The 27,904-nt window shown below is 50.2% G+C and overlaps 1 protein-coding gene across 13 annotated transcripts in view; it reads left to right on the top strand.

Annotated features, from left to right (window-relative positions):
* Window positions 1–353: 353 nt before the first annotated feature.
* MBNL1 (muscleblind like splicing regulator 1) overlaps window positions 354–27,904 on the top strand; it is a 107,781-nt gene continuing 80,230 nt past the window's right edge. For 4 of the 13 annotated variants that reach the window (XM_054835654.1, XM_054835652.1, XM_054835649.1 and 1 more), the window contains exon 1: window positions 8,734–8,888. Coding sequence is in view for 1 of the 13 variants with exons in the window: in XM_054835653.1 (XP_054691628.1) it covers window positions 8,880–8,888 (9 nt within the window). In the remaining 12 variants the exon portion in view is untranslated. Of the gene's footprint in view, window positions 789–8,444; window positions 8,626–8,733; window positions 8,889–27,633; window positions 27,898–27,904 lie in introns of those variants that run through there. The other 9 variants (XM_054835655.1, XM_054835651.1, XM_054835650.1 and 6 more) reach the window with 6 other exon arrangements.

Raw genomic sequence — 27,904 nt, 5'->3', positions numbered from 1 at the left:
CTGGGTGGAGCAAGGGAAGCTTCTGGCCAGCTCCGCAGCGCGCAGCAAGCTCTCGCTCCGCGGGGCTTTGGGCAGAAGGGCTGTTGCTGACGCAGGAAGCCCAGAGATGGCGGCGGCTGCAGCAGAAGTAACAAAAATGGGCCTAAATATCTCTGTTTGGTGAGGCCGGCTGCGCTGCGGGCGCTGCCAGCAGTGTGCCGGCCGAGCAGCCGTTATCTGTGGCTCGCAGCAGGAAGGGAGCCCCAGGAACAGCGCCCCAACCATCGCCCCATTTCCAGGGGCTGCGGGTGATGGCCTGGGGGGGTGGCTGGAGCCCGTCCCCCCGCCAGATGCCAACGGGCAGATTAGCAGGTCTCAGCGGAGACGTCTTCAAGGAGTTCATCTCAAACCGCGCGTTTCTGCCCGAGACGTGAGCTTCCCCGGCAGCCAGCCACGCTGCAACTCAAGATGTGGCTGCAATGCAAAAGCACTTCCCCTTGCGTCTCTTTTTTTATTAGCGGAAAGTAATTTTTGCTTCTTTAAGAAAATATATATGCAAACGACAGCCCATCGCCATGGTTACTGCTGTATGCTACGGCGAATAGCTTATTTCACATCCTTACACCTATAGGGTTTGGAAAGTGTAAATCTTCTGGCCTTTCACCGTTTCGCCCCTCGCTAGGCCACCATCCCGCTGTTGCAAAAAAAGCATGTTGTAATTCGCCCCGCGCGCCGCCGGAGGAGGCGGTGGCTGCACTGCCAGAGCGCCGCAGCACGCTCCGACGCACCCCGCGCATCAGGCCCCCCAGGTAAGAATTACGCTTTTTACCCCACTTTGTGGCCCTTGCCGGCCGTGCAAATTTGCAGCAGAATAGCGTGCAGTTGTTTAGTGGGCTATGGCGAGCTGTTCAGAAGGTTAAATCGGTTTATTATTATATCCGCACTTCATTGCGCCTACTTTGGCGTATAGGTCTTGCTATTTTGAGATAAGTTAGGGAAGATTTAAGTAATACGTTAAAGAAATGAGCACTAAATGTAAGACTTTGTTGTGCAAAGTTGAAGCGACAGAACTCTGGAGTTCTTAGGAGCGTTAGAAGTAGCAGTCAGATTCCAAAGCAGACCCTCCCTGGCGCTTGCCGGGGACGCAGCAGGACCCCCGCGGCGTGCAGCTCCTCCGGGACCCTGAGCAGGCACCGACCCGCTCCCAGGAACGCGCGGGACAAACCCAGACCCGGGGCGGGAGCCGGCCGCTGCAGCGCCGGGGGGTGCATCGTCCCCTTCTCCCCCGCTTTACTAGCGTTTCGGCAGTTAGTCTCCTGTGCTGCCTGCTCCGCTGGGAAAGAGGAGAGAAAGATTTTTCATGTGCTTGCAGGAGCCCCAGGAGTGGGTTTTACAGTTTATTCTGTGCTGTTGGTGGAGGGAGGCAGGGCGGGATGCTTGTGCTGACGCACCACCGCCATAGTTGTGCCGCAATTCGGCCATACTGCTCAACGGGGGCCGAGCACCGCTCCGCCGGCACGGGGGTCCCCTCCAGCCCTGGGTGAGGCGGGCAGGTGCCTGTCCCCCCAGCATCGCTCCCCGGCCCCGCTCTGGCTCCCCGGGAGTCGTCGGTAAAGCCCACAAGAAATTAAAATGACTTTAATCCCCTGAGAGTGAACCTTCGGTCGGCTTCCTGCCATGAAATGCGTTGCTGCCGGCAAACGTCCCACCGGTTTTCCGTGATTAAATACCGTGCTGGGTCGCAGGCAGGGTCCACCCAGACCCACGCTGCTCCCCACAGAGGTTGAAGTGGAAGTGGAGCCCGGCGCTGCCGGCTGGGCTCCAGCACAAGCTGACGAGCAATAAAGAAATGTCCTTTACAGAGAACCCAAAGGACGTAGCGTATGTCAAAATTATTCGCTGTGAAGCTAGCAGTGTGGATTTTGCTCATTTATGTGTTTGTAGACTAGTAGAGATTTTAAATACTTTATTACTTTTAACAAAGATATTGTCACTTGATAGCTGCAGGAGGCTTTAAAATAAAAGGACAACAGAGTGGAAGGGCCAAGTCTGAAGTTTGCACATTGTCTTTACCAAAATGCACATGCAGATAACATCGTTAAAAGAGGAAAGAAAAAAATCTGTTAGCACTGCAGCGTGAAAGCGACGGTGTCCATGTTGCTGCGAAGCAGAAGGGGAAGTTCGTTACTGCAGAAGTTACACCGTGCTAGAAGAGATGTTAACGATTGCTTTCTTTATCGGCAAGGCTGAAATTTAATGTCCGACCTTTTTGGGGAACTTGAGCTTCACGAGTGTCGAACAAGTAACAGCCTAGGGAAGTGCAAAGCTTCTCCAGGGCCGTAGTGGTGTTTAGTCTGCGTTTGCGTAACCTGTGTATCTGCCTTAGTAAAGGCCAGGGGGAAAAAAGGGAAAATTAGAGTCCGAGGTTTATTTTGTGACTGTTGCATTCCAGCTATTTGCTACGATAAAATGAAGCCCCAAGGCATATTTCAAGCTAGGTGGACCTGCACTGTGATTTTTATTTCTGTAACAGGGAGGGGTCCGGCAGGACCCTGCGCTCCTGGCGGGTGGGCGTTCTGCCGGGTGCCGCCGCGGTCACCGTGCGGATCGGGGCAGGCTGCGGGTCTCGGTGCAGTCGTCCTCTCAGGGCTACGCTACTGTGAACACTGGGGAGAGAGCTTTGCTCGCGGGCGTGCAGCTGGAAGTGCCTGCGCAGCTGAATGGACCTTTCTGCGTCGGTTCCTGCCCGGGGAGCTGCGGGCACCGGTGCGGCGCAGGCGGGGAGCGTGCCGGGCACGGGGCACCCGGGAGGCTGATGGTGCATCCAGGCTGCTCTCACCCAGCGCCAGCTACGCAGCTGGCTGGAGCCTGGGGACTTCTCCAGCTAGTTCTGAAGTGAATTAGGTTCTTCACTGCCTTTTTTTTGTTCTTCTTTAGCAAAAGATTCCTGTTTGATTGACAGCCTCGCTCACGCGGGAGCTGGGGATCGAAGGGAAGCACTGGTGCAAGCCGAGCTGGAGGCTTTGGTCCTCGCTGGAGGCTTTGGTCCTTGCTGGAGGCTTTGGTCCTCGCTGGCTGCGGGCGCATCGGTTTGCACACCTCCAGTCTCCCGTGCCCGCCCGCCCAGCGGCACCGCGCTCTGTGGGGACCCCGAGGCTGCGTGGGCAGGCAGCAGGCTGCCAGGGCGGCCGCTTCTATGGAGCGAGCGGTGAAAAAAACCGTCGCTGAGCTGGCGGTTACCTCCTCCTGCCCATACCCAATGTCTTAAGAAAGCCATCTCTGAGGTAGGGCTAGAAATGATCTATGAGGCTTCTATAACACAAGTTGCTTAAGTCCTCTTTCAGCATCTTTATCACGTTTGTAACGTCAAAGAGTAATTTTAACTATATTTTCACCTTACGTCCCTAATGCCGTGCCTGTTGCAGGATGACCCGTCACTCAGTTTTCTCTTTAAACTCTTCCCCTCAGATCACTGTGAAGCAGGAACCGGAGCGGGAAGCGCTTCTGTTCCGCCTGAGGTGTGGCTGTGGCCAGCAGCCATCCTCACCCGGGGCACCCAGGAAACCTCGGTGTCCCACTGCCGGGCTTGGGGGCTTCTGCCAGCCCGCTGGATCCTCGGTGGCCCGGCAGCCTTCCTTGCCGGGGTTCGGAGGGAAGGGCAGGCAACCGTTGCACAATTTTTGGAGGTCAGGCTCTTGCTTCACTTGCGCCAGGGCTGCGTTAGCTCAGCCAAGAGACTTCCTCTTTTTTGCTCCAGTTGTACTAACACATAGTGACTCTAAAACATAAAATGTCTCTCAAAATACTTTCTCTGTAGACAAAGTGTTTATTTTTTCCCTTGTCTCCTAATTTATGTCCTTTTGTTTGAATGGCACGTGAAGCCAAGCGTACAGTGACGTATTTCTTTTTCTCTGCTGGAAGATAATTAGTCCACGGTGGTGTTTGGTGTCCCGGATGGTAATTATCATTATCAGATGACAATCTGGGAGACCACCGGATCTGCAATTGCCTTACAGTTTCCTCTTCACCATGCCCTGCCCGGACATCTTGTTACGGCAGAGCTCGTGCTTGGCATCCGTGCCCTAGGGCTTAATTCCCTGTAACCTATATAAACCTCCGTGAAACAAAATACATTCCCAGCGGGAGCCAGCCCCAGAGAAACACCCGGCGGTGGCAGGTCCCGGGGGGCAGGCAGGGCAGGCAGCAAGGACCAAACCCAGCAGGCAGGTTGCCGTGTGCTGTCACGTGAAAATGGACTTGACGGGAAAATGAAAGTAAATAAGCCTAACCTAGCAGCGGACCGCGAAGGGCTGTGGAGCCCGGCCCTCTCAACCTGGGCAGGGAGCTGCCGTGCCAGCCGTGAGCCTCTGGCTGCCCACGTACCCGCTCTGCGGCCGCTGCCGAGCCAGGACAAGGAGGCACAGTTCAGGCACGAGTTATTTTTTAAAGCTAGCTCTGTGTCTAGAAAAGACGATTTGTGCAGGCACCGGCCTGCTGAAGTTATCTGAGAGAAATCTGGGCAGCGAGGAGTTTGTACAGAAAACTTTGTGACCGGAACAACGGCTTTGGAAATGCCCAGCATACTGATGTAAGCGTATGGAGAGGAAACAGCCTCACGTATTCCTTTGTGATAGAACAGAAACAGGAAAAGCAACAAATGGTCCACTACAATATTTGTTCCCAGAGGCTATCAAGACGTGTGCAACCAATGCCGAAGTTATCCGAGTGGCACATCCGTACCGCTGCTGCTTTATGTACTGACAGGCAAAGTCACGAAAGTCAGGCAAATATAAAAATACGGTGGGATACCAATTACCACAAATTTTTTTACCGATCCAGATTAAACTTCTATGAAACACAAGTGTAAATTCATGGCATATCTTCCTGAAAGAAAAAGGAATGTTTCTTTATGGCCTTTCAGTCTTCAGTTTCTCTACAAAAGCCCCAAAAGATAAACAGAAAAGACCAGTGAGCTGCCCCAGTCAGTGACGTGCCTTCACGTCCTCGAGCACTCAGCGCTCCAGGATGCTCCCCGAGGCTGCTCTGTCCGGGGGGACGCTCCAGGCACCCCGTTCTTCACTGCGGGTTCAGAAGTGCCGCGTGGCCCGTTGCAGGGTGCGAGTAGAGCACACAAAAAGGAAAGTTAATTGTATTAATGCCAGGCTGCATAACAGAACCTAAAAGCCTTAAGAAGGAAACAGCTGGAGTTCAGATCTCTTGAGCAGGTAATATTATTTGTTTCCCAAAGTAACGCAAGGAATTATTCATTAACGCCCAAAAGCACATTATCACCTCATTTCTCAAAACATAACTCTGCTTAGTTCAGCCCTGAGTACAGGTCAGGGAAAAAGGCAAACTTACAGGCAGATTTCTTCTAGTCTCCAAGCCTAATAATTTTCAAAGCAAAAAGCAAAGTGGTTTGGCTTATTCTGTTACGTATTGAAGGATGTGGCAGATGCAATTCTGAGCAATCATTTGAAATTTCAGAAGTCAACCGAAGCCCAGCATCTATGAATGAATAAAAGTAACATTCAATTGCGGCAGAGATGCCGCTTTGGTACTGATTTTTTTAATTTGTAAGGTAAAATAAACATATGGGTAACAAGTGATGCCCAGAATTATAAACAGAAATTGCAAGATTCGAGGGAAAAAGACAAGCATGAGAGGGAGAAGATGGAAAGACAAAGTTCTAGCAGAACTACAAGCCCCAGTGCGTTTGGTAGGAAAAATGAAGTTGGAACGAGGTATTGATAGAGGTGATAGATGATGGGAGGCCGCGTGTCTGTCGTGTGGCAGGGCCCCGCTGCACGACGCTGCTCGTCACAGCGCCCAGCCCCAAGGGTTGCTGCGCCCGCCGTGTGCTCCCAGCCGAGAGAACCCAGCGCGGTAGTAACGCTGAAAATAGTGAACAGAGGGATTGGAATTCAGAATAAAGTCACCGAGGCACAAAGGACAGAGGCGTTCGGAGTACCTGGTGTTTCCGCACAGAGGGCGGTGGGAAGGAGGAGATGTGGGGCACGGGACACCCCAAGCAGCACGTGCACCGCAGCAATAAATCAGCCCCCTCGGTGCAGTGGGGCTGGCCCGGGGCACTGGCCCGAGATGTTAGGGAGCTAGAAGGAGATCAGACCAAATGTGAACACTTAACCACGGAAAAGCCTTCTATAGTATTTTGTGTTTTAATTTCTGAAGCACGTGGTACTCGGTTCCTTGCAGCAGCCCTTGAACCCCTTCTCTCACTGTGCATGCCCCCGCGCTGCGGTCCCTGCCGGGGGGGGACCGATGCGTAACAACTACGGGACTTCAGACAAAATTGCCTCCTAACGGACATTAAAACGTCGTTTTGGCATGGTGTCGGTATGGTGGCAGCAGAACTCGTTTACAGGATTCATACTCTTTCTCTCCGTGAACACTCATTTATATGACGGCTCTTAATTTTCACACCCAAAGTGAGAAGAAAGCTCTATGGAGGTGGAGCTGCGAGCGCCCGACATGTCCATTTTATAATGCTTTCCAAACCCGAGAGCGGTTCAGGCCTCTGTGGAAGCTCCCTGTGGCAGCTGCCATTCCTGCGGAGAGGCAGGAGCGCGGTGCTGGCAGCCAGCGGCCGTTGGCGGCCGCGCTGGTCATCCGGCAACTCGCTGCCGTGATAGATACCTGGGGGCCGGGCATCAGCCTGGGCTTGGCACCCGCCGGAGCTGCTTGGGCAGAGCCTGGCTGAGGGGGAGGAAGGGATTCCCCCGCCTTCATGAATTGGCCTGCCGTTACATTTAGTAACAGGGACAGGGGAGGAACAGAAACCGCTGGAGCGCTCGCCATAAGGTAACGGTTCTCTGACTCGTTCCCTATGGAAGAAAACAGAAATTGAAATCAAAAGTTTAAGGGAAAAGAGAATAATTGAGGTTTTTTTGAAAAAGTATGTGTATATGCATCGAAATATTCTCAGCCTTATCAATAAACAGTTGCTTTATATGATATAATACTTTGAAAAAAAATACTAAGCAAAATGTCTCCTGGAATGTTTGCAAATATTTGTAGGGTTTGGGTGTGAGTTTGGCTAAGGCACGACTGCTGCCTTGGTATCAAGAGACAAAGTCAGAGAATCCTGCCACTGATTTTATTAAAATGGTAAAATATAGAGAACTGAAAACCATAGCTTTCAAAGGCACGGGACTCTTTTATAGCAAACAGCAAAAAAAAACCAAAAAACAAACCAACAAACAAAGCAATGTAAGAGGAATATTGTGAGCCTGGGGATGGAAAAGACTATGAGAGAGAAGTATAGATCAGAAAGAGTAAACCTCGGCAGGGTCAGAGGAACAAAGAGCTAGAAGAGGGACCGCAAAAGGTCACTTAATCCATTCCCTCACCCCAGGCAGGATGGACTGTACCTAAATCGCTCCTCGAGACGAGTGTCTAACCTTGATTTAGTCCCTTCTCTGCCCTTTTCTTCCCTCTAAGCCCAGCCTGAATCTCTCTCCCTGCTGTTTAAGCCCATCTTCTTGTCCTCACCACCATAAATACAGAGACAAGATTGTTCCCTGCTCTTTATAGCATCCCTAAATCTTGGGAGATGATTGCTGTGCTTCCTCCAGTCTTGGCCTTGGCAGGGTGTTTCCAGTTCTTTCCATCGTTTCGTCCCCACTGCCATCTCCGGAGGTCCCATCCTGCTTCCCGTGTCCCGGTGGGCCGACACCGGTGGGACCGGACCCTGTGCGTCCCCCAGCGCCTCCCCCGCCTGGCAGCCTGCCTCTCTGTGTATTTAGGTGTACATCCTTCTCTCGTCCTGTCCCTTAGCTTAGTGCCACGCGTTCGTGTGGGGATTCCTTCGCGCGTGGCCCTAGATGTGACTGTCCTGGCAAGGGACACGTTTATGTTCTGACTAATCTGTATCACTGTAGCTCCTTTTCCTGCACGGCTCCCATCGGCGTCCCCGGCACGGCAGGACCGGCAGCTGCCCGTGTGCCACTCGACAGAGCAGAACCGGCGCCTCGGTGACGGGCACGCCGCTCTCGAAGGGACGGGGTGGCTTCGGAGTGTGTGCGGGGTGCCGTGGGGAGCACCAGGCCGGGCGGCGCAGCTCCCCGGGGCCCAGCCGCAGCCGTCGGGCTCGACTCCTTGGGACGCACGGGCAAACCCGAGCAGTTTGCCACGCGCTTTATTTGCCAAGATGAAGAAAGAGTGGGAAACGGGATGAAAGCACGGTCTTTTTGCCAGCTCTGGAAAGAAGATCAGTACTATCGCCTCATGACAGGAGAAGCCTTTTGGGGGTGTGTGGAAGAAACAGCATTCTGATGGGTAGCGCAGCTGGAGAACCGTTGTGCTGAGGACGTCCCGCAGGCCGGGCGGGAGCGGCGGTGTCAGCAGGGCTGTTCCGCCGGAGACATTTTCCACTGGCCTCCCTCCGCCCGCTTTGCTGCTTTTTTTTTTTTTTTTTTTCTCCTTTCCTCCGAAACCGGAGGCGGCGGCGGGGCCGGGCACGTGTGCTGGGGCCCGGGCACCGTGACTCATGAGGCGCCGGGCCGCGCCGCTGCTGGGAGGATGAGGGAGGCGAGTCCCCGGGGGAGGGCAGCCCGCGACGCCTCCGCTCCTCACCTTTTCCTCGGTTTTGTGTCGCCCGGATCCCGGAGGCTGCGCCGGGTTTAGGTGAGCGCGGCCGGGGCTGGGGCCCGGGGCTCCCCGCGGGGCCGTGGGCCGGGGCGCGCTTCCGGGCGGGGCGGGGGCGGCGGCGGAAGCCGGGGCCGGGGCCGGCGCGGGGAGCCCGGGCCGCTGCCGCCGCCTCCCGCCCGCCCCGCCGCGCCGGCGGCGCTGTCAGCATGCGTCCCTGACTGACTGGGCCGGGCCGCCGCGGCCGCCACCGCCGTGCCCGGGCAGGGCCGCCGCCCGCCCGCCCCGCCAGCATGCCGGAGGTGAGTGCCGGCGGGGGCGGCTGCAGGTGCCCGGGGGCGCCGCTACCCCCGGCCCGGCCCCGCGGCCTTCCCTCGGCGCGGCGGCTGCGGCGGGCCCCGCGGGCGGCGGCCTGCCAGGGGCGGCGGCGCGGGGAGGGGAAGGGAAGAGAAGGGGGGAGGGAGCCCCGCTCCGCTCCGCTCGGGGGAGGCGCGGGCCGGGGGGGGGGAATCGGGCCGGGGCGGGGGGAGCCGCCGTCCTCCGCCGGCGGGGGCTGGGAGCGGCGCCCCGGGGAAGCGGCCCCGCCTGCCCGCGCGTCCCTTTCCCGGCGCGGGCGGAGCCGGGGCCGTTCCAGCCCGCCTGGGGAAGCTCGCCACGCGTGACCCGTCCCGGGAGCCGGCTGCCCTTCCCGGCCGCGGCCCCGCTACGTGTCCCGGGGCGCTCGGGGGAGAGAGAAAGCCGGGCCCCTGAGGGCCGGGCCGGGGGTCCGAGGGACGAGGCGGTGCGAGCCGTGGCAGGCGGCAGAGCGCCGGGCCGGGGTGCCCTGGGCTGGGCCGCGCCGGGGTGCCGGCTGGCTGGGGGGGCGGCCCGCACCTCAGGGGCCATCGCCGCGCTGAGCACAGCCCCGTCCCGGTGCGCGCTCGCTGCGCTGCCCGTCCCCTCGGGAACGTCTGGACCGCCGGGTGGACACAGAGCCGGGGGGTTTTTTCCCCTATTAGAGAAAGTTCTTGAACTCAGAACTTTCTTTTGCAAACAAATGAGTTTGGTAAGATGTTAGCGTAGCAGAAGAGAAAAATGCAGGGATGTCGTCTGTATAAAATGGTTATTTTTGAAAAATCCATGATTATTTCTTTTAGAAAGAAATTACTTCTTTTGGTGGTGTTTTGAGGGGGGAGTATGCACAGCAGTAGCAGAAGGACGCAGGTGACAAGTAGAGATAGTGAAACTGTGTGGGAGCAGGTTGAACAAAGACATAATGGACAGGAGAGGGGTGTAAATAACGAGTAGTAACATTGAATAAATAACGACTGTATCTTCTTTAGCACTACAGAAAAAAGATTCTAATGAAACAACAACACGTTCCAAAGTGACAACAAGGAAATAATTTGCATAATGAATAATTAACCGATGAGACTTATTGCTGCAGGGGAAGTTTGAGGTGAGAGCCTGAGGTCGGGCGCTTGGAGCCTGCAATCCATCGCAGCTTCCCGCTGGGGCTGCCTGCTTGTGTTTGGTGCTGGCCCCTGCTCACGTGCAACAACGTTATGACAGTTTAAAGTAGACAGAAGAGAAAGAAATGAGAGGCTTGGCATCCCCAGTTTCACTGAAATGGGTGACAAAACTGCTGGGTGTTGGGATGTACCAGTGCAGAAACCCAAGGTGTTGGGAGTCTCTCTGCGTGCGGTGCGGGTTGAGCCTGGAGCGCTGCCCGTCAGGTTGTGTGGGGAGCGGAGCACCCCGACAGTCCGTCTGGAGGGGATGGGGACGCTGGGTGTACGCTGAGCTGAGCTCTGCGGTTGCACCACGTGCTTTTGCAATTTAAATTTTGTGAGGCCTATGTCACCCTGCTTTTCTCAGCTCGTGTTGGATCAGGTGTAGACTGGAACTGTAGATTGGAAAATGGAGTTGGACTTCCCTGGATTTAAAGGCTAGGCTTCTGAGCTACAAAGCTTCTTTAGGCTTAGTTGAAATAAAAGATATTTAAATAGAAAAGCGATGGTGACTGAATGTTCAAAGTTTTATAACCAGGTAGTCTCCAGACTTGAGAAAATTTTGAAAACTTATTGCCCCGTATGTTGTAGGCATGATTTAACGGTCCTTGTGGAGTCTGCCTAGTTTACGTGACACCTAAAAGTACTGGACTGTGCAGTTGTTATTTACTCATGCTACTGAGGAGTGATACGCAGACAACAGATTTCTTAGTCTGGTATGTGAGAGAGACGGTGACAGGGCACGTTTATTGTCTCAGTTCCTTAAAGCCATCATTGGATTAAATTTATTTTGAGTGGCAGGCAAGGGCCTGAGTCCAAGGATGCTTAATTGTGCTATGGGGCAGTTGAATCAATGGGCAAAATCGGGGCATTAAGCGAGTGATTTGTAATTCACTTCAGTCAGGAAGCGGAGTCAAAGCTGTCCTGTGGAAACCCCCCTCGGCTGCAGTGGAGAGTATGGTTTCCATACATCCACTGCACAGCGCCGGCGTTCCCTGCGGTGGGAACAGCTTTGCTTTGTGATTTCTTCTCATTTACCCACAAAATCCTCCTTTATGCTCGCTGTCTCAGAAGCGTTGTGAAGTACAGCTGTGCCATGTGCTGGCTAGGCACGAGCTTTGTGTTTTTCTGGGCTGAAAGCTTGTTTGCAAACACGGGAAATGGGCAGCTCAGATGTATCCGACAACTGCCTGCAGCTTGGACCCTCCTCGGCAGGCATCTGACCCATGCTCTTCACCCTCGTGGCAGAAGATGTTAGGCTTTTAGATCTGGTAGATTAACAAGGTAATGGATAGTATCTATCTTCAGGAGTTTCTTCAAACAGTTTAATTAGCGGAAGCAGAGAATTTTAATTTAAAATTTCTCTGGTATAGTATTATCTAATTGCAGAAGTAATCGTAATCATAATTCAGTCTTTACTCAAAGGTTTTTCTGTAGGCAATCGCAGCCAAGATGTTACTCTTTCACTGACTCGCTGCAGTTGGTGTACAGTGTGCAAGGGCTCTCAGCCCAGTTCATCCTGGTGACAGGCGATCATGAAAGCAGAATCCTGAGGAAGATGCTGGAGTGGGGTTTGGAAGGGTGCCATGCAGGTTCCTACTGTACCTCGCCATCGCAGCAGCCGCAGCACGGCGCCTCGGAATGGCTGGGGCTGTGGGTAAGGCGATGGGCACGCACCCTCTGCTGCTGCTGGCCTCAGCATGCCTGGCGAGGCACGTAAAAATTTCAGGGTTTTTTGCTGATTTTTCTTTGGTTTGGAAATGATCTTAGTTCATTCTGCTTTGGGGAGTTCAACAATATAATGAGAAAGAAATAAATCTGAATCAAGCTGCTTCAAGCCTTAAATGTAGACATTCACTTTCAGTTTTGGAGGTGGGTTAAATTTTGTTTTGCCTCGCTCCGCCTCTTGGATTCTAGTACTCTGTCGCTTCGCTAAGACTCAGATGCTGTTTGTTATTTACCTGTATTGGTAATAATTAATGAGTTTATTCTGCTTCCTATAGCGAGGCCAAGTATTGAATAAACTAACATTTTTAGACCCTTCCGTGACAAATATCACACACTGACAAGCGTTTGAAAGTAGCAGGTGCTGTTGCTTTCTTTTAAAACCTGTTTTGCCTGGAGGTTTCTGGTGCTTGTCTGCTTTGCGTGTCCTAGGAGCACTGAAAATGCTACTTCCCAAAATTTCATAAGCAGGGAAGATGCAATTGAAAAAGATGTGTAATGTCATTCACTGCAGTCTGTCCTCCAAGGGGTTTGTAGAGGACGGATAAATGTGCTGTTCTGTGGCCTCTGCGCAGTGTCCGAGCTGCATTGCTTTGCATCCCAGCGTCAGGTGCAAATGTGACTTCCCTGAGCTTAGAGCCCAGGTATGCTGGAAACCTGGAAAATACATCTGAAGTACAGGAGCAGGACATGCGTCCCACCAAACAGCTGAAACATTAAACAGTCAAAAGGCTGTTGCTCCACAGGGCCGTTATTTTGGTTGCCCAGAGGAGACAGACCGTTCAAGCCACGTGTTTTTTATTGTCCAGGATGGGTTATGTGGCCACAGTAAAGGTTTTTAAACCTGTGGTGTAGATGAAGATCTCCTGGCCAGTTCAGGTTAAAACACACGCTTTCCTCTCTGTTTTTGTTTCCTTTAAGTACTTGCTTTATTTTGCTGCTTCAGATTTAATGCAGAGGTAGTAATGACACAGGAATGCCTGTAATTAGGAGGATGAGCCTTAGCACCTCTTGATGTCCAGAACAGAGGAAGATTGCTACTTAGGAACTGCCCGTATGGGCTGCAACCATCATTTTTCTAACAGCGCTAACACCGAAGAAGTCACGCATGTTGGATTATAAAAGATGCCTTGCAGTAACTATTCATTACCTTGAAAGGCTTAATATGTGTTTTCCTTTGCCTTATGCACATTTTTAGATGCAAATGCTATGAAGAGGTGATTTTGCTGTTAACAAAGACCAGATCGTTAAGATAAAACTGCAAAAAAAGTTCTATTCCCTTTTGTTGTCTTATTTTTATGATTTTTGTCCATGTCAAGGATGACTTCTGTAACTATTAATATTTATCAAAAAATTCTTGCAGCTGCTCCTGTCCAGAAGGAATTTTACTGTGGTTGTATTTTGAATATTTTATGATGGTTTTCCAGTATGAGCGAGGCAGGACAGTAATGTCAGTGATCAGATGCTGCCTGAAATGATCTGGTTTTGTAGTGTTTGTCAGTGCTGGCAGAATAATCCTGCGCACAAATGTGCAGGTGCTGCCAGCGGGCTCAGAGGTCCTGCTGGAGCGCGAGCAGGGCTCGGATGTGTAGATCCCGGATTTCGGTTAATGTGCTTTATGTACCTAACGACTGTAAGGAGTCTGGCTGGGTTTGATCGCTTCCCTAGGGACCCTTGCGTTCACGTCGGTCCTGCTCCTTCCAGCCCCGCATGGGCAGGGGGGTGGCAGGAGGACCCGGGGCCGGCAGGGCTCCAGGGCTTTCCTTTGCCTGCACACGTGGTGGTCTCCGCTGTTTGCGTTCCTTAGGGATTGGAGCAGTTGCCTGTGATTATTATTTTTTATTTTATTTTATTAACAATTACATATTGTAAACTTAGTTTCCCAAGTAATGCAGCAAAGTAAACAACATTTCCTTCCTACTACCCCATAATTATTTACCGAAGTGATAAACATGTGAACGGTTTTTCATTGCTATCCTCGGTGACATTTGGAGTCTGTTCTGCCATGAGTATGTGCAATTGCAATTCCCAGTAGCGTCAGTGAGAGTTCAGGGTAATTAATAAGGGAAGAGAAGGGACCGTTAAAACTGTGTCACACTTGTGATGAAACTTGGATACACCTCAGGATAAAAAAAATACAGATTTAATATAAAAAGTTGAGAGGTTAAGGTTTTGATACGGCATTTTATAATGGAGCGTGGTTCCTGGTAAGGATGTTCAAGTGAGCAGTCGATGTCACCCGTTCCCGCTCTACTACCTTCAGCAGTTTGTGCAGGTGAATGTCTTAGTCCTTGCTTTGTTTGGAGAATAAAGCCAGTGACAGCTGTTGTTTTACATGCATTCAGAACCAGCAGTACGTTTTCCTGCTCTGAGGCTGATCTGAAATTTCTGCCATAGCTCCAGCGGATGCACCAGGAGAGCGACAGCAGCAGCGCTGAGCCGGCGTAGGTTGATGCGCACGAGGCTGTTCGATGTGAGGGTTTGAGGTGTGCTGACCTCAGGATAAAATCCAGCTATGAACCACGAGAATTGCTTTTCCTCTGGGATCAATTATTTTTTTTAAACGTTTACTTGCTGTTAGCTACTACCCTGTGAAATAGTCAGTGTTTCAAATTATGTGTATATGCTGCATTGTTAGAATATTTTTCCAAAATATCTTTATTTGAGGTAGCTGGGAGAACTCTTTTTTAATGTACTATAACAAAAAAAAAAAGTCAATGTTTGCAATAGGTATAATCTGTCCTCACTAAAGCCTAACTTAAGTTCTCACTAAACGTGGCTTGAATTTTCAATGGGATGATTGCTATTTGGTATTACTTAGAAGTAGCAGCAGCAGTTAAAGTAAAAGTATACATCTGGCACAAGGATGCTAAATAGTGTGCTTGGAGTTCGTTTTTGTTTGAACCTACAGATTGGGCAGGAAACCGAGGAAGCCAGGATGGAGTAAACCACAACTGGCCGTGAGTTTTGTGTAGCCAGATGATCAGTTCCATAAGCCACGTGTATAATGGGCAGCCAGCTCAGCCCCCCGGGTCCGTGGGTCCTCCTGCAGCCCCGCTACCTCCTGGGGCTGCCGGTCGCTGCTGGCAAGAACTCTCGGAGAGAAACAACTTCCAGCCCTTATTCAAGCACTGTCAGAAAGTGTGCAACTGCCTGTGTTGCTCTTTGGACCTCGTGTTTTTGGGAAATACGCCAAATATTTGTTTTCACAGAAAAATATTTTGGGACATAAATATGCAAGCTGTATATCAGTGGCTGAATCCGAATGAATTTCAGCACAATAAAGAGGAGTAAGTACTAGAGGGGTTAAAATACGTCTAGTCCTTTGACATTTTGAAAAGTGAGCTTTCACAGAGCCCTCCATTGCTAGGCCAGCAGCGTTTGACTCACTTTATCAGATCTTTGTTTGAATTCAGAGTGGCAGTTCATTTCTGCATATAGTCCAGTTTTCCTGTTGGAAGCATACCTTACTGTCTGCTGCTGAGGGAGGCTGCTGTGGAAGAAGGAGTTTTTTTCACTTACTTACTTGTCATTAATGTTATATTCAGAGTTGGTTCTTACAAAAATGCATCAGTCTTGCTTGCAGTGGCACAGAAAAAAATTAACAGAGCGTGCACTGAATTTTCCCCTTATCTCACTATACCACATTTTATATATCTTGTAGTGAGATGTTTTGTTTCTACGGTGTCGGACTTTGTGTTTCAGAAAATTAATAGACTCAGCAGCCCTGTTTGCTAAGCTTAGTGATGATAACAATGTAATAAGTCATGAGACGGTCGCAGATCATCTGGCAAGGCAAAATATGCCTTGGGCTTGAACTTGGAGCAGGTGGTATTTGGAGAGAAAAGTAAAATGTCGAAAGCATTATAAATACTGCGTCCGGACTTGGGTGGCTGTAAGCTCAGGTTTGCCTGAGGAGCCTGCGTGGGGAGCTCAGTCGACGGTGCCGGCGCTCACCCTTTGTGCATACCCACAGATGGAGAGAGGCAGCGTTTATGAGGTACCTGTAGGGATTTAACGCACCAGTGCGAAGCACAGAATCGTTCCTCCGGCTGAGCTCGGGTGCAGATGCCAGCGGTGGGGGCTGGAGGAGCGGAGGACAGCGCGGCGCCGGACCCTGGGCTCCCCGCAGCCCTTGCTGCCCGCGCCACCTGGGGCGGCTCCGCACATTCCTGCCGCGCTGCTGGCTCCCGCGCAAGCGAGTCCGACTGCGAGCGGTGAGTAAGGACTTGGGAACCCAGAGCATGTTTGGGCTTTGGGCCCAATCCTGCTTCCAGAGAAGTTAATGGGAATTTTTCCTTCTAAAGAAGGGAGAGCGATCGGAGCCGCTCCGCTGGGTTCTGCAAGGCCCTGGGTGCTCCTTTCGGCAGTCGTTAACCCCAAGCTGCCCCTTTGCACGGGGAGGAGATGGCCACGGGTGCGTGGCTGCAGCCCACCGTGGGTAACCCACAGCAGGGCGCAGGCTGGGAGCGCGCTCCTGAGACAGCTTTGGCTCTGGCATTGAAGTGACGTTATCTCAGCTGCAGCGACACCTACACAGTGTTCAAGGAGATAAGCTTTTCTTTTACATTTCAGTAAATTGCTGCAGGAGCAAATGAAGTTTGCTGCATTAATTTGGTCTAGATATACCCGAGGTCTCAAGCCTCTAAATGCCGTGCTCCCCAGGGCACCGGGGAGGAGTGCGCGGGCTCTGGGAGCTCGCTGGACCAGGGAGATGTGTCAGGTTTTCCAAGCAGGTTGCCAAGCTGAAGGCAGCAGTAGTTAGGCCTGGATTCACCGTAGAAAATACGTGTGTGCGCGCAGGCGCCCGAGAGCTGGTGCTCCAACATCTGCTGGCTTTTGCCGGCGGAGGTGCGGGTGGGCTGGGGCTACTCGGGGCTGGCTGTGCGGGACTGGCACCCTTCCTCCTCCTCCTCCTGATCCCCAAGGGACGCTGGCTATTTCGGTGTCGCTTGTGCCATCTGGTTTCCATGGAAGGAAGGTCCTGCCAACTGCACACACTGATAAACACAGCGTGATTTACTTGTGAGAAATAAACTCTAGTGTTTTTTTCTGTGACTCTCGGAGGCTGGAAAAAAAAATCCAAACAAAAAAATGTTTCTTCCAGTGTTGGGAAGACTTTATTAGTGCCTGGGCAGCATTCTTGGCTTTGTGTGATTGCTTTTGGGTTTCAGTGACATCCTTTCCATATGTACTTTTATATGGGAACCCTTCAGTGCCTGATACATAGGCAAAACTTAACTTAAAGTGAGACTTCTTTCGCAAGCAGTGAAAAAATCAAAGGTAGCGAGTCCGTGACACTGATAATGTAATTATGTGCTTCTCAGCTTTTTGATGTGTAACAGTTAAAAATGTTCTTCTGGGAGTGCAGACACTTGCTGTGTGACTTAGCTTTGCAAACTGCTTAGAAGAAAGTCCCTGGGAAAATATCTTGCTTGCTGCTTATCAGCATTTTATTGAGCTCCTGTACTTATGTGCAAATATATTCCATAAATAAATCTTTAATGATGTGATTTTTTTGTCGAAAGTAGACGCAGCTCTGTTCAATTCTTCTAATTAAATACAGCTAATGGTGGCCACTAAAATACAAGAATTTGAACTTCTTTCACTCACTTTTCTGCATGACTGACAAAATTAGTGCTCTGGGTTTGTTTGGTTTGTTTTCTACAACTTCTAAGCATTCTGTCTTTAATCACCATTTTTATAAAAATTGTTTTTTCTTAAATCTTTTCAGAAGCTATTTTCCAAATATTCCATGGTTTTTCCTAAGACTCGTTCTCATCCCCGGAGCTGCGGGGCAGCTCAGCAGCTGTGTGTGGGTGAGCTGCCTTAGCACGGGGGCTCGCTCCCGCCCCATCGGCTGGCAGGAGGACCTCTGCCGCGGCTCCTCCCGGGCAGGAAAGGAGAGACGGAGCTGCGGGATTAGCGCTCAGTGTGTCAGTGGCACCGTTCAATGGGCTTGAGCACTGGTTTGTGTTGGGTTTTCCTATGGTGTCATTCTTCTTTTGGGTCATTTAAAAAATAAGAATGTTTAAAGTAACTAATGACCTGAGTCTTGTAGACACTTCTTGTCTAAAATTTTTGGTCCACAGTTGTGGTCCTTTGACATGTTAGCATTGGCACTTTTATCCTGTTGTAGCAGGCTTTTTGGGGAAACCGATCCATTTTTACATTGCAAGAAGAATTAATGGGAGTTTGAAGGTTAGGTGTTTTGTGATTTGGCACCAGTTGAGCATAAAAAAGTTTGCCTACGGAGCGAGCCAAAAGGACACAGTTCGCTTCTCCTTGTTCAGGAAGGAGGTTGTAGCGGACACCAGAGCGCAAGCCTCGTGTGCAGGGCTTTGCTAGAGCGGTGGGAAATGCCACTGCCTCGGCCTGACCTAAGCAGAGTGAGCCGCTGTGGTGGTGCTCCGTGTTGTCGGAACAAGAGCGAGCCGGCAGCTATTACAGTGTGAGACCACGAGGAGTACAAGGATGCAAGAGGGTAATGAAGGGTCTGCATTCGTTCTGCCTCGGAGGCGTTCCTTGATTATTCTGTGGAAGGTGGGAGCTCAGAAATAGTTCGGATAGCTCAGCCATGCAACAGCCGTAAATAAAAACTTAGCAAAGTAGTGGGTTACAACCCAATCCCTAACCCCGAAACAAAAATTATTAAAGATCTGTCTGGAGCTGGAAACCCTTGTAGCTACCATTTGCAGTGATGCAGAAGAAGGTGCCACCGTGCTCAGTGCACCTTCCAGCAAGGCTGCTGCTCGCTCTTTTTCGTTTTAATGTAAGTTCAGTGAGCTCAGCCTGTGGGTGATCTTGCGTGCCACGGTGCGTTGCACCAATGGTGTCCCTGAAGCCGTCCTCACTCGGGGACCCAGGAACGCGCCAGGACCCGTGCCAGCGGTGGCTGGGGGTTCTGCTGCAGTGCTGTCCGCGGGGCTGCAGGCGTGACGGTGTTGCAGCTGCCTCCCGTACGAGCACATGCCTTCTGGAAGGGCCGCCTTCTGGGCACTGAATAACCGGAGATCTTTTTCATCCTCTTGTAAGTTCATCTTTATTCCCAACAGCAAAAGGCTAAAAACAAGAGAAAAGTTGTGTGCAAGCAGGTACTGGAGCAGCGTTACACCAGCTGGGCCATTCAGACATTGGGGAATCCACAGACAAAATGAGTGTTAGCAAAATTTATCACCAAAGCCAGCTCTTGATGTCATTCCTGCAGGCTGACTACTCCTGGGAAATCAGAGAGCACGATGTTGGGAAGCAGGAGCTGCTTTTCCTTCCGACTAGTCACAGCTGCCAGAGCCGGGGAGGAAGGGTAGCCTTAAACCCCGTGCACTGCACCGCACTGGGAGGTCTCCCTGTTAACTCGCGCGGGGAGCAGCCTTGCTCAGAAGTCCCTTTGTAAGGCACCGCCGGCAGTCGTGGCAGTTCTTCTGGCTGAGGTTTTGAGCAGCAGAAGCTGTTCTGAACAGGGGCCGTTAGTGGGTTGTTTTTCACGATTATTGTTAGCTACGTAAGTCTCATGATTCAAGATGAACAAGCATAACAATAAATTATAGCAAATACTGGTTAAAAAATGATCTCAAAGACATTTTTCACTTCTTTCCTAAAATAAAGCATAGTCATTCAGTTTTTATTATTTCTTTTTAACACTGGTGACTAATTTGGAGCTTTTCCTTGATGTCTGAAGACACATGTATTTATCTTGGGTGAGATTGTGCATGATGCAGAATTAATTGCATCAATAAGTGTTTCTGTGCTGCTGAGCACTGTATGTGTAGTGATCTTTAAGTCAAGGAAAACGTCTCCTAAACTTGATTAGTTTTGCTGTAAATGAAACAATCATTTTGCTCTTGCACTGGTGCATAACAATTATCTCTGATGCCTTGGATGGTGACAGAGCATAGAGAGGTAAAAACCCCGTTCTCTGGGATTTAGATTCTTACATAAATAACGACATTATTTTAGATTTGTTCTATTTTCTGATAAGTCATATAAGTTTTTACTATCCTGGAAGGATATGACTGATAAATGTAAGACCAGAATGTATTAAAACATGGAAAACACTCTGGTTTGGATTTGAGATTCTCTGAGAAACAGAAAGCTTTGAACTGAAATGCAGTCGGCTTTTATCTCCTCTCTCGCAGCAGGTGCAGGAGTAGTTTTCCAGCACTGTCGTTGCCTTGTGAGTCGCGTTAACGGTAACAGAGGTCAGGCAGTCACATCCTCGCGCTACGCTGGCGATGCTTCGCTGCTCTGGGTGTCCCCGGCGAGGCAGAGCTGCGATTCCTGGCGACTGGGCGATTTCAGAGGCGCGGGTCCCCGGGCTGCATGGCACTGCGCTCAGTGCTGCCGGGGTGCCGGCTCGGCGCTGCCACGGGTCTGGCTGGAGGAGTGCTGCTCTCCTTCGGTCCCTTCCGCATCGGCGACCCCATTTCACCCGTTCCCATGTAATTTCCTCCTTCTTGGAGAGAAGCATGCGTTTGTCACAGCATGGCCACAGCTCACCACTGCTGAGCTGAAGTGACCGGGCCATCGAAACCTGAGCTCTAGCTGGCTGTCGAAAGCGGAACTCGGTATAACGTGTTCCTCATTATCTGTATTCACGTCCCTTTTTGTTTGCCCTCAAGTCAGATGCGAGGTGAAGCAGCGCACGTAATTATAACTTGTGATTGGCCTCGCCAGGAGCATGCCCCTTTATGCAGCAGGCGGTTAGTTAGTGGTAAGGTGCCCCACACTGGAGTTTGCCGAAGATGCCCCGGTGCTCCCGGCAGGCCCCGCTGCGGCAGTCTGCCTCTCCGCAGGGTAAGCAGGGCTGCGCCGTGGCTCAGGGGAGTGGGACGTGGGGTGTGACCGGGAGTGGGACCACGCACCGCTTCGGAGCACGTGGCACGGATGGCCTCTGCCGTTTCTGGTAACTGAGTTCAGATTTAATCTTGCTGTTTAATTTGACATGTGCAAGGATTTGGTGGCTGCATCCAGACTCCTAGTTCATAATTATTCACATAACAAAACGATCATCATGTGAATGGGCAAGGACTTTGAGATCTTGAGTTTGGTGACGGGGGCAAATGTGGGAGGGGGTGTCCGGACTGGGGCAGGTTAGCGAGGCTTGGCAGAGGAGCCTGTTGGCTACAGCAAATGCTATTAGTAATAAATTAATAATAATGGTAGTACTGGCTGTGTATATGCCATAATCCATCAGGTGCTCACCAGAGTGGTCTCTGAAGACTCATTTTACCCAAATCCGGGATCCATTTCTGGGGGAGGACAAAGCCACCCTTTGCAACCAGGGCCAGGTGGCAGCTGCTTTAGGAAGGGAAATGAAAAACGATATAGCTGATTGTAAAAAGTGGGAACTTTTCTAGAGGTGATGTGTAGCTTTAATTTAGAGCCTTAGCAGCAATAAGGTGCCAGTATTTTTTTCCTTGCTATACCGTAGGTGTTAAGGCACCTGACCTGCAAGAAGCTGGCTGGGTGTCTGCTGTGTCTCTCATGAGTGAGGGCTCCTCTGGGTCGCTTCTCCTCTCCGAAACCATCGGTATCAGCTGAATTCGATATTAGAGGGAAGCAGTTGCTTCCCATGCTGAGTCATGGACATCACTTTTTTCTGTAGCAGTTGTTATCATGGATGATGCTAATAATCATGTTTTTTATAGATATAACCTTTTATATATATACACACAGAGGTACAGTTAGAACTGTCAATATGGGAGTGTTTGTCAGTGGTGTGTAGCTATCCTCTTTGCCAGGGTTACGCGTACCTTCCAGTTTTGCATCTCAGTTCTGGGATGTGCAGTTCGCCACGTGGCTGTGTTCTTGAGGAATGCACGCAGAAACGGCTGTGTGCGGGGCGTTCTGTATTAGTTTTTGGCTGCAGGGTCGGCCGGCACCCCAGCCTGCTCCCACTGACGCAAGCAGGGGAAGTAACAGGCATTACAAAGTCACCCGTGTGCATGAGGCAGGAGAGAGTAGGAAGCGTTTCACAGGTGCAATGTACCTTTCTGGTGGCAGGGGACAGCGTGGGGCGAACGATTCGGGTGAGCGTCCGGCCGGGCCAGCTGTGCTTGCGCCCCTGTCCTGCCCCAGAGCAGATGCTGGGCTTGTGGGAGACTGATCCTGGTGTGATGCCATCAATGTAGGTCATCACGCCTCTCTCCTGCGTCACCGGTCTTACGGACGCTTGCAGTTAATCAAACAAAATGTCTTTAATGTGCAAGAGTCTGATTAATCAATAGCTCTGTACTTTTTAGAAGGGCGCATAGTTGTTTAGTTATGGCCTTGGAAACATCTTTGTGTAGAAACTTGGTGTTTAAAATTAATAGTCATTACAACAAGCATATAAGACTGATTTTTAATAAAAGAGCTTTTGGTTATTTCAATACCGTTTGTTTTCTTTTTTAAAAAAATTACTTCTCGGCATTTTAAGTTAAATCGCTAGATTACTGTTATTTTTAAAGATAAACAACTTCTTTTTAGACTTGCGTGGGAAATGTCACTTCTGTTGTAGCTGAAATTCCCCTATGTCAGGATAATACAGAACTTCCTATTTCTAAAATATATTATGTAAATGTTATGGTAAAGGCATTACGGTATGGATGTGTTTTTACTACCAGAAACAATATTTGCAGCTTCGGTGGTGTGGATGGATGTGTGAATGCTTTGTGATACATAAATCAGTGGCCAAATGGATTAAATGCAGAGTAGTCCTCCCTGCCATTTTTTGTCTCTGGCTTACAAGTTGAAAGAGCAGAATAATAGCTCGTATACATATTTTCTAGTCTGGAGACAGACACTGACCTTTCCCTGGTTTAGTTTATAAATATACATCCATCTACTGCTGTCAGATAACGTGAGTTCTGCCCATCTCTGAAGCCCCAGATTTTGTAAAGGAGATTGATACATACCCTAGCTTATAAAAAAGAAAAAAAAAAAAAGAAAAATTTCAACAGGTATATTTCTTGACTTTAAAGGGTTTTTTTAATCACAGTAATAGTGGTTACTTCATAACCGTCTGCTCTTTAAAGGAAAGAGGGCTTATGGAATTTGTAGTATAACTTTCTGACTTGAAAATAGCATTACTCTAATTAATCTAAAGTAAGAAAGGATTGGGCTATGGGATTTGTACGTCAGTGCCGTTAAACTGTTGTTGGGAATTGGTTCACAGTTTGATTAGGGAGGTAAATCTTGGAGAACTGATTTCAAGGAAATTCTTTCTTTCTGCATGCTGCAGTAACGCTTGTGCAATGGGGGAACTTACTTTACAACGTGTTGCCTCTTTTTTCATTATTTATCCAGTTTTCATGAACTGAGTACACTTGGATGTGTTAAATTCAGATGTAATGTCACAGTTAGGTGTTTCTGCTAGAATGGTTTCAGAAACTGTGAAATATACTCAAGATCCAGACACATCTGATGAGGATCTGCCCAAGAAGCCCACTGCAGTCAGTGGGAGGTTGCCACTCTGTCAGAGCTAAACCAGTACAGAAATAACCTTTAAAACACTACTACTAGTACTGCTACTCCTAAAACTATGTGTATTATGCAAAATATCTGGGTCATAGAAGTAATGTTGGCAGTTTTTTTACAAATCGGGTGTGGGACTTGCTTAATGGTTCAGTGCTAATAGGTGCTTGCAGTTTTGCCAAGCTCGGTTCATGCCACAAGTTGCTGGGCTGTGGGGCGCTCTGAAGTTCCTCTCGGCAGGTACAGTATCAGGGCATTCCCTCTCCGGAGCTGCTGTGCCGTGCCGCTGCCTCTGCACGCTCCTTTTCCCCCGATACATGCAGAAGTACCAAATTGAGAGAGGGGTCTATTTGCTTTGACCTGCTGTCGTGTCGGCGTAGCGGGTACAGTTCCTACAGAGCCAGAGTACGAGACCAGTTTGGTTTGTTCAGCAGTAGTTTACTAACGAATATTTTTCTTTAACCAATCCTTCACTGTTAGGTGGCCAAGATGTTAATTAGCTCATTGTTTCTGCTTAATTTTGTGACAGCGCTGTAATTATATCCCTCAATTGTGCCATGAAGTAATTGCTGTATCTGTTCCAAATTTTATGTTGAGATATGTTATTGGTAAACTTTGAATTTGGCAGAGGTGTTTTGAAAATACTGTAAGGCAGTCAGTAATTTTTGTATTTATTTAAAAGACAACCATTTGGCAATTTCAAGCTTTGAGACTGTACCGTCAATGTAAATAGAATATTGACTTTATTCCATTTCCTATCTCATCAGAGTAATTGTCATGAGGATGGATTCATGTTGTGTAATTATCTGTTCTTGCTGACAGTTCTCATGTCATTGAGACTGGCGTTTTCAGCTTCCACTTCCTCTGAGCATAAAAATAGCATTCTGCACTGCCATGTTCTCCTTTAGGGTTGTGCTTTTTGCCTGTCCAGCTTTATACGCCTTTCTTTCTGAGAGACGCCTGTGAATTGAGATAGAGAAAACAGGAAAGTCCAGCAAACCCAGTTAGTCACAGGAAGAGTGAAGGCAGCGGCTCTTGGGGAACAGTTCCCAGTGCAGTGACACTCCTGCTCAGATACCTGGTTTTTGTAACAGGAAGAGGAGGAAAAGTGTATCATTAACCTGGCTGTACAACACTTCTTTATAGCCATAATGGGAAGTAATAAAAATTGAATGTACTTCATCAGAACCATAATCACGTGGTCCTTTCTGTGTTAGTTTCACTTTCTTGGGCACTTCCAGATAACCTTCCCGTTGATTTGTGAAGCCGTTTCTTAATCGTTTTCATTGACCCAGCTCAGCAGACAACTAAGTCACCCCTCTTACCCTCTTGAGGAATGACTTGTCAGTGTTACTTCTCTCTTTTGTCTTCTCCGAGAATCACTTTTTAATTTGCTTTCAGTATTTTTAGCTTCATTTTCCTCGTATTCCCAGTAATCAGTGAAGGAAAGGTTATGCTTTGTCCAAACCAATGTTGCAACAGTGCCAGGACAAGTAGCAAATACTTCCAAATTTCAAAAGGTGAACTTCAAAGACCAGCTGTGGATTAGGAACAGCCTCTAGTACTGAATGGCCTACTAGGTGGAGTCTGGGAACTGTCAGGCCCCCCCCACCCCCAATTTTAATTAAATTTAAAAAAAAAAAATATTAAGAAACAACTCAAACCTTTTCCTGTCCTCTCACTATGTTTCCTCCCTCTGGATTTGTTGCAGTCTTTCCTAGCTTATCAGAGACAGCTCGAAGAGAGACATCAATATATCTGCAGACAGTGATATCTTTTAGTATTTGAGGCTTATTGGGGACTCCTTATTGACTTGGAGTATCGCAAGAGAATTTCAAAGTGAGAGGAAAATAGTTTCTGCAGATAAAAAAAATACAATTCTGTGCTAACATCTTCCTTTATTTAGTGGCGCTATTGAAGATACACCTCTGGACTGAAGTCAGACTATTTTTGCTAGAAGGCTATCTTTAAAGCTGACATTTCTGGCTATGTTTTCAGGTAGATAACAAATTCTGACAAAACAATTTTTCTTCAACTAACTGTGCAGACAAAATATACATCCAGCATTTCTTCACATTCAGAAGATTTACCCTTGAGGCATCATAGCTCCTTGGAGTAATACTTTTCTTTTCGTAGCTGGCAGCCTGAGGAATGAAGGGTGAAATTCAGCGTTGTTTAATGCGGTTACAGATATGTCACTGACCTCAACAGGAGCAGGATTTCGCTGTAAGTGGCTGGTCAGACTCAAAATAGAAAACTTACTACAAAGCTGGGAGTAAAACATAGTTTTGTGAGTTTTACCAGGAAGATTACTCCTTTCACTACATGTGAGCGCAAAAGATAGTTTTCATCAGTTTTCATTTTGTATGTTGCCTTCATGCTATCTTTCTTTCCTCGTTAGGGGTGACTGTTCTTGTAATGAGAGTGAAATTAAATATCTTGTTTTGAAAATGTGCCCTTTAACTTGCTTTGGCTTTAGCACGTAAAATATATCAATTGCTGCTCTGACTCTTCTCGGTGCTTGGAAAAATCAATGCTTGGTATGGATTGTATACCAAACTGATGAACAGGAGAAAAATCCCTGCTTAGAGCTGTTTCACAGCTTTGTTGCAGAGCTCTTACTGCCTGTATCGGCATCACACGCTCCTGAGGGTCTCACAAAGAATCAATGTTCATAACAAATATCACTAAAAGCTGTCGTTTTGTGCTGTGCAAGAGTGATGGTGGGAGGAAGCGGATACGTCTGTTACCTGTATCTGTGGAGCTCAGGGTCAGTTGCAGCACACCTTGGCTGGAGGCCGGGTGATGTGTTTCAGGATTCTGAAAGCTCTGGTGTGAAGGACAGTCCTGCTTGAAGTGGGCCCACTGCTGTGGTCCCGGCATGGTGAGGTCCCGGCATACTGTCCCTGCAGTTCCAAATCTCTCGGTGTTAACCCATCACGGCTGGGTAATGTGGCACAGGTGGGAGAAGCAAACTTGTTTGCCTGAGCACTTGTTACAGAGTGAGTTTTCAAGACCTGAATCTCTGCTGTATCCCAAAGTGCTGCTCAGTAGTCACTGCTGGCACAGGATGACTCTGGCTTCTGAATTTTAGGTAGTTGAAGCAAGTGAATATCTGTGTTTACCAAGAAGAGACCTAGCTGTTAACTTGTGCTCGCAAGTAATTATGCACGGTTGTTTCTCCCCTGCTAGCAGGGATTAAGAATGCAGGCATGATTAGAAGTGTCCTGGCAAGGAAACCACGGTGCCTGCTGTAATCTTATTAGCTGCATTAGGTGTGCTTTACTTCTCCTGTAGGTTGTTGTTCTGATCACTTAGTCCCTGGAAGAAGACTCCTCGTAGATTTTTTTCATCCATTGGTTTGCATCCACACTGACCAGCACCACTTCCCACAACGTGTTTCTGATGACAGTGTCAGCGATGCTGCTTTGGGAGGTGGAGGGGGAATATACAAATTAGGGAGCGGTGTCTTCAGAAAGACAAGGACACGAACAACCTTCCCCCTAAACGCAGGCAGATGGGATGCTGTTGCGAGGATTCCCCTTGTTGGTGTTGGCGGTGGGCTCCGGTGCTGGCTGTCCCGCAGCGTGCCCTGGGCACTGCCATGAGGGTCCCCTGCTCTGTGCTCCAGGCTGCTCTTGCGAGGGACGAGAGTTACAACTTATTAGGAGTTATATTTGCATGTGGCACCAGACTTCTGTGGCAAAGCTGGGTGTCTGAAACTCGTCTCCAAGAAGCACCCGTTCCACCTTGGCATCTGAGGGGAAAGGTTTACTCTCTCATTTCTAGATGTAAAATGCCTGGATGTTTTTCTGAGCGACTGATGTTTATCAGGAAGCTTGTAGTCCACCTGCAGTATGCTAATGGGGGCAGGCAGAGTGCTGAGTAATCCCTCCGTCCTGGAAGGGCGGCCGCACATGTGCGGGCTCGGGATCTCCTGAGGTCTTGGCCGAGTGCAGCCCCGGGCCGGGGCTCTGTGGTAGTGACCGGTCGCACAGGCCTGTGCCCCCTCCCTCCCCCCGGCCTCCGGCAGTCGCGGTGCCGCCGGGGCCGAGCCGCTCCTCGAGTCCCTCAGACAAGCACCGACGCCCGCGGGAGCGGAGGGGTCGCGCCGGCCGTGCCGCCACCGGCCCCCGGGCGGTAACAACTGTACCGTAACGCGGCGTTGGGGCGAGCTCCCGGCGGGGCCCGGCTTTCCGCGTCCGTGCGGGAAGCCGGTACCTGCGGGCCGCGGCCGGGGGGGGGGGCGGTGGCGGCGGCGGGGGGGGGGGGGGGGGCCTCCGGCGGGGCGGGGCGGCGGCGGCGCGCAGGCGGGAGGGCGGGCGGGTCAGCGGACGGTACCATTCCCCGCGAGCGGGCGCCGCCGCCGCCATGGTCCGTCCCCCTCGCTGCATGTCGGGTAGAGCCCGGGCCCACACGCTCGTCCTCCGGCGGCCGGGCGAGCCCCGTCGGGCGGGCGCGCTCGGCGCTCGGGGCAGCGCAGCCAGCGTCTGACAGGCGCGACCTTTCATAAGACGGCCCCCGCCATTGGCTTCCTGCCCGGAATATCGCTGCAACGCTATCTGCGATTGGCTCGCTCCCGGTCATGCCTGGCTCCGCACGGGGAAGCGGCCCCTCTCCTCGCAGCCCGGCGGCGGCTGGCGTGAGTG

The sequence above is a fragment of the Grus americana genome, chromosome 9, assembly GCF_028858705.1.
Source record: "Grus americana isolate bGruAme1 chromosome 9, bGruAme1.mat, whole genome shotgun sequence".
Lineage (NCBI taxonomy): Eukaryota > Metazoa > Chordata > Aves > Gruiformes > Gruidae > Grus > Grus americana.
Note: the sequence above shows the minus strand (reverse complement) of the source record. Positions and strands in the feature narration are given on the sequence as shown.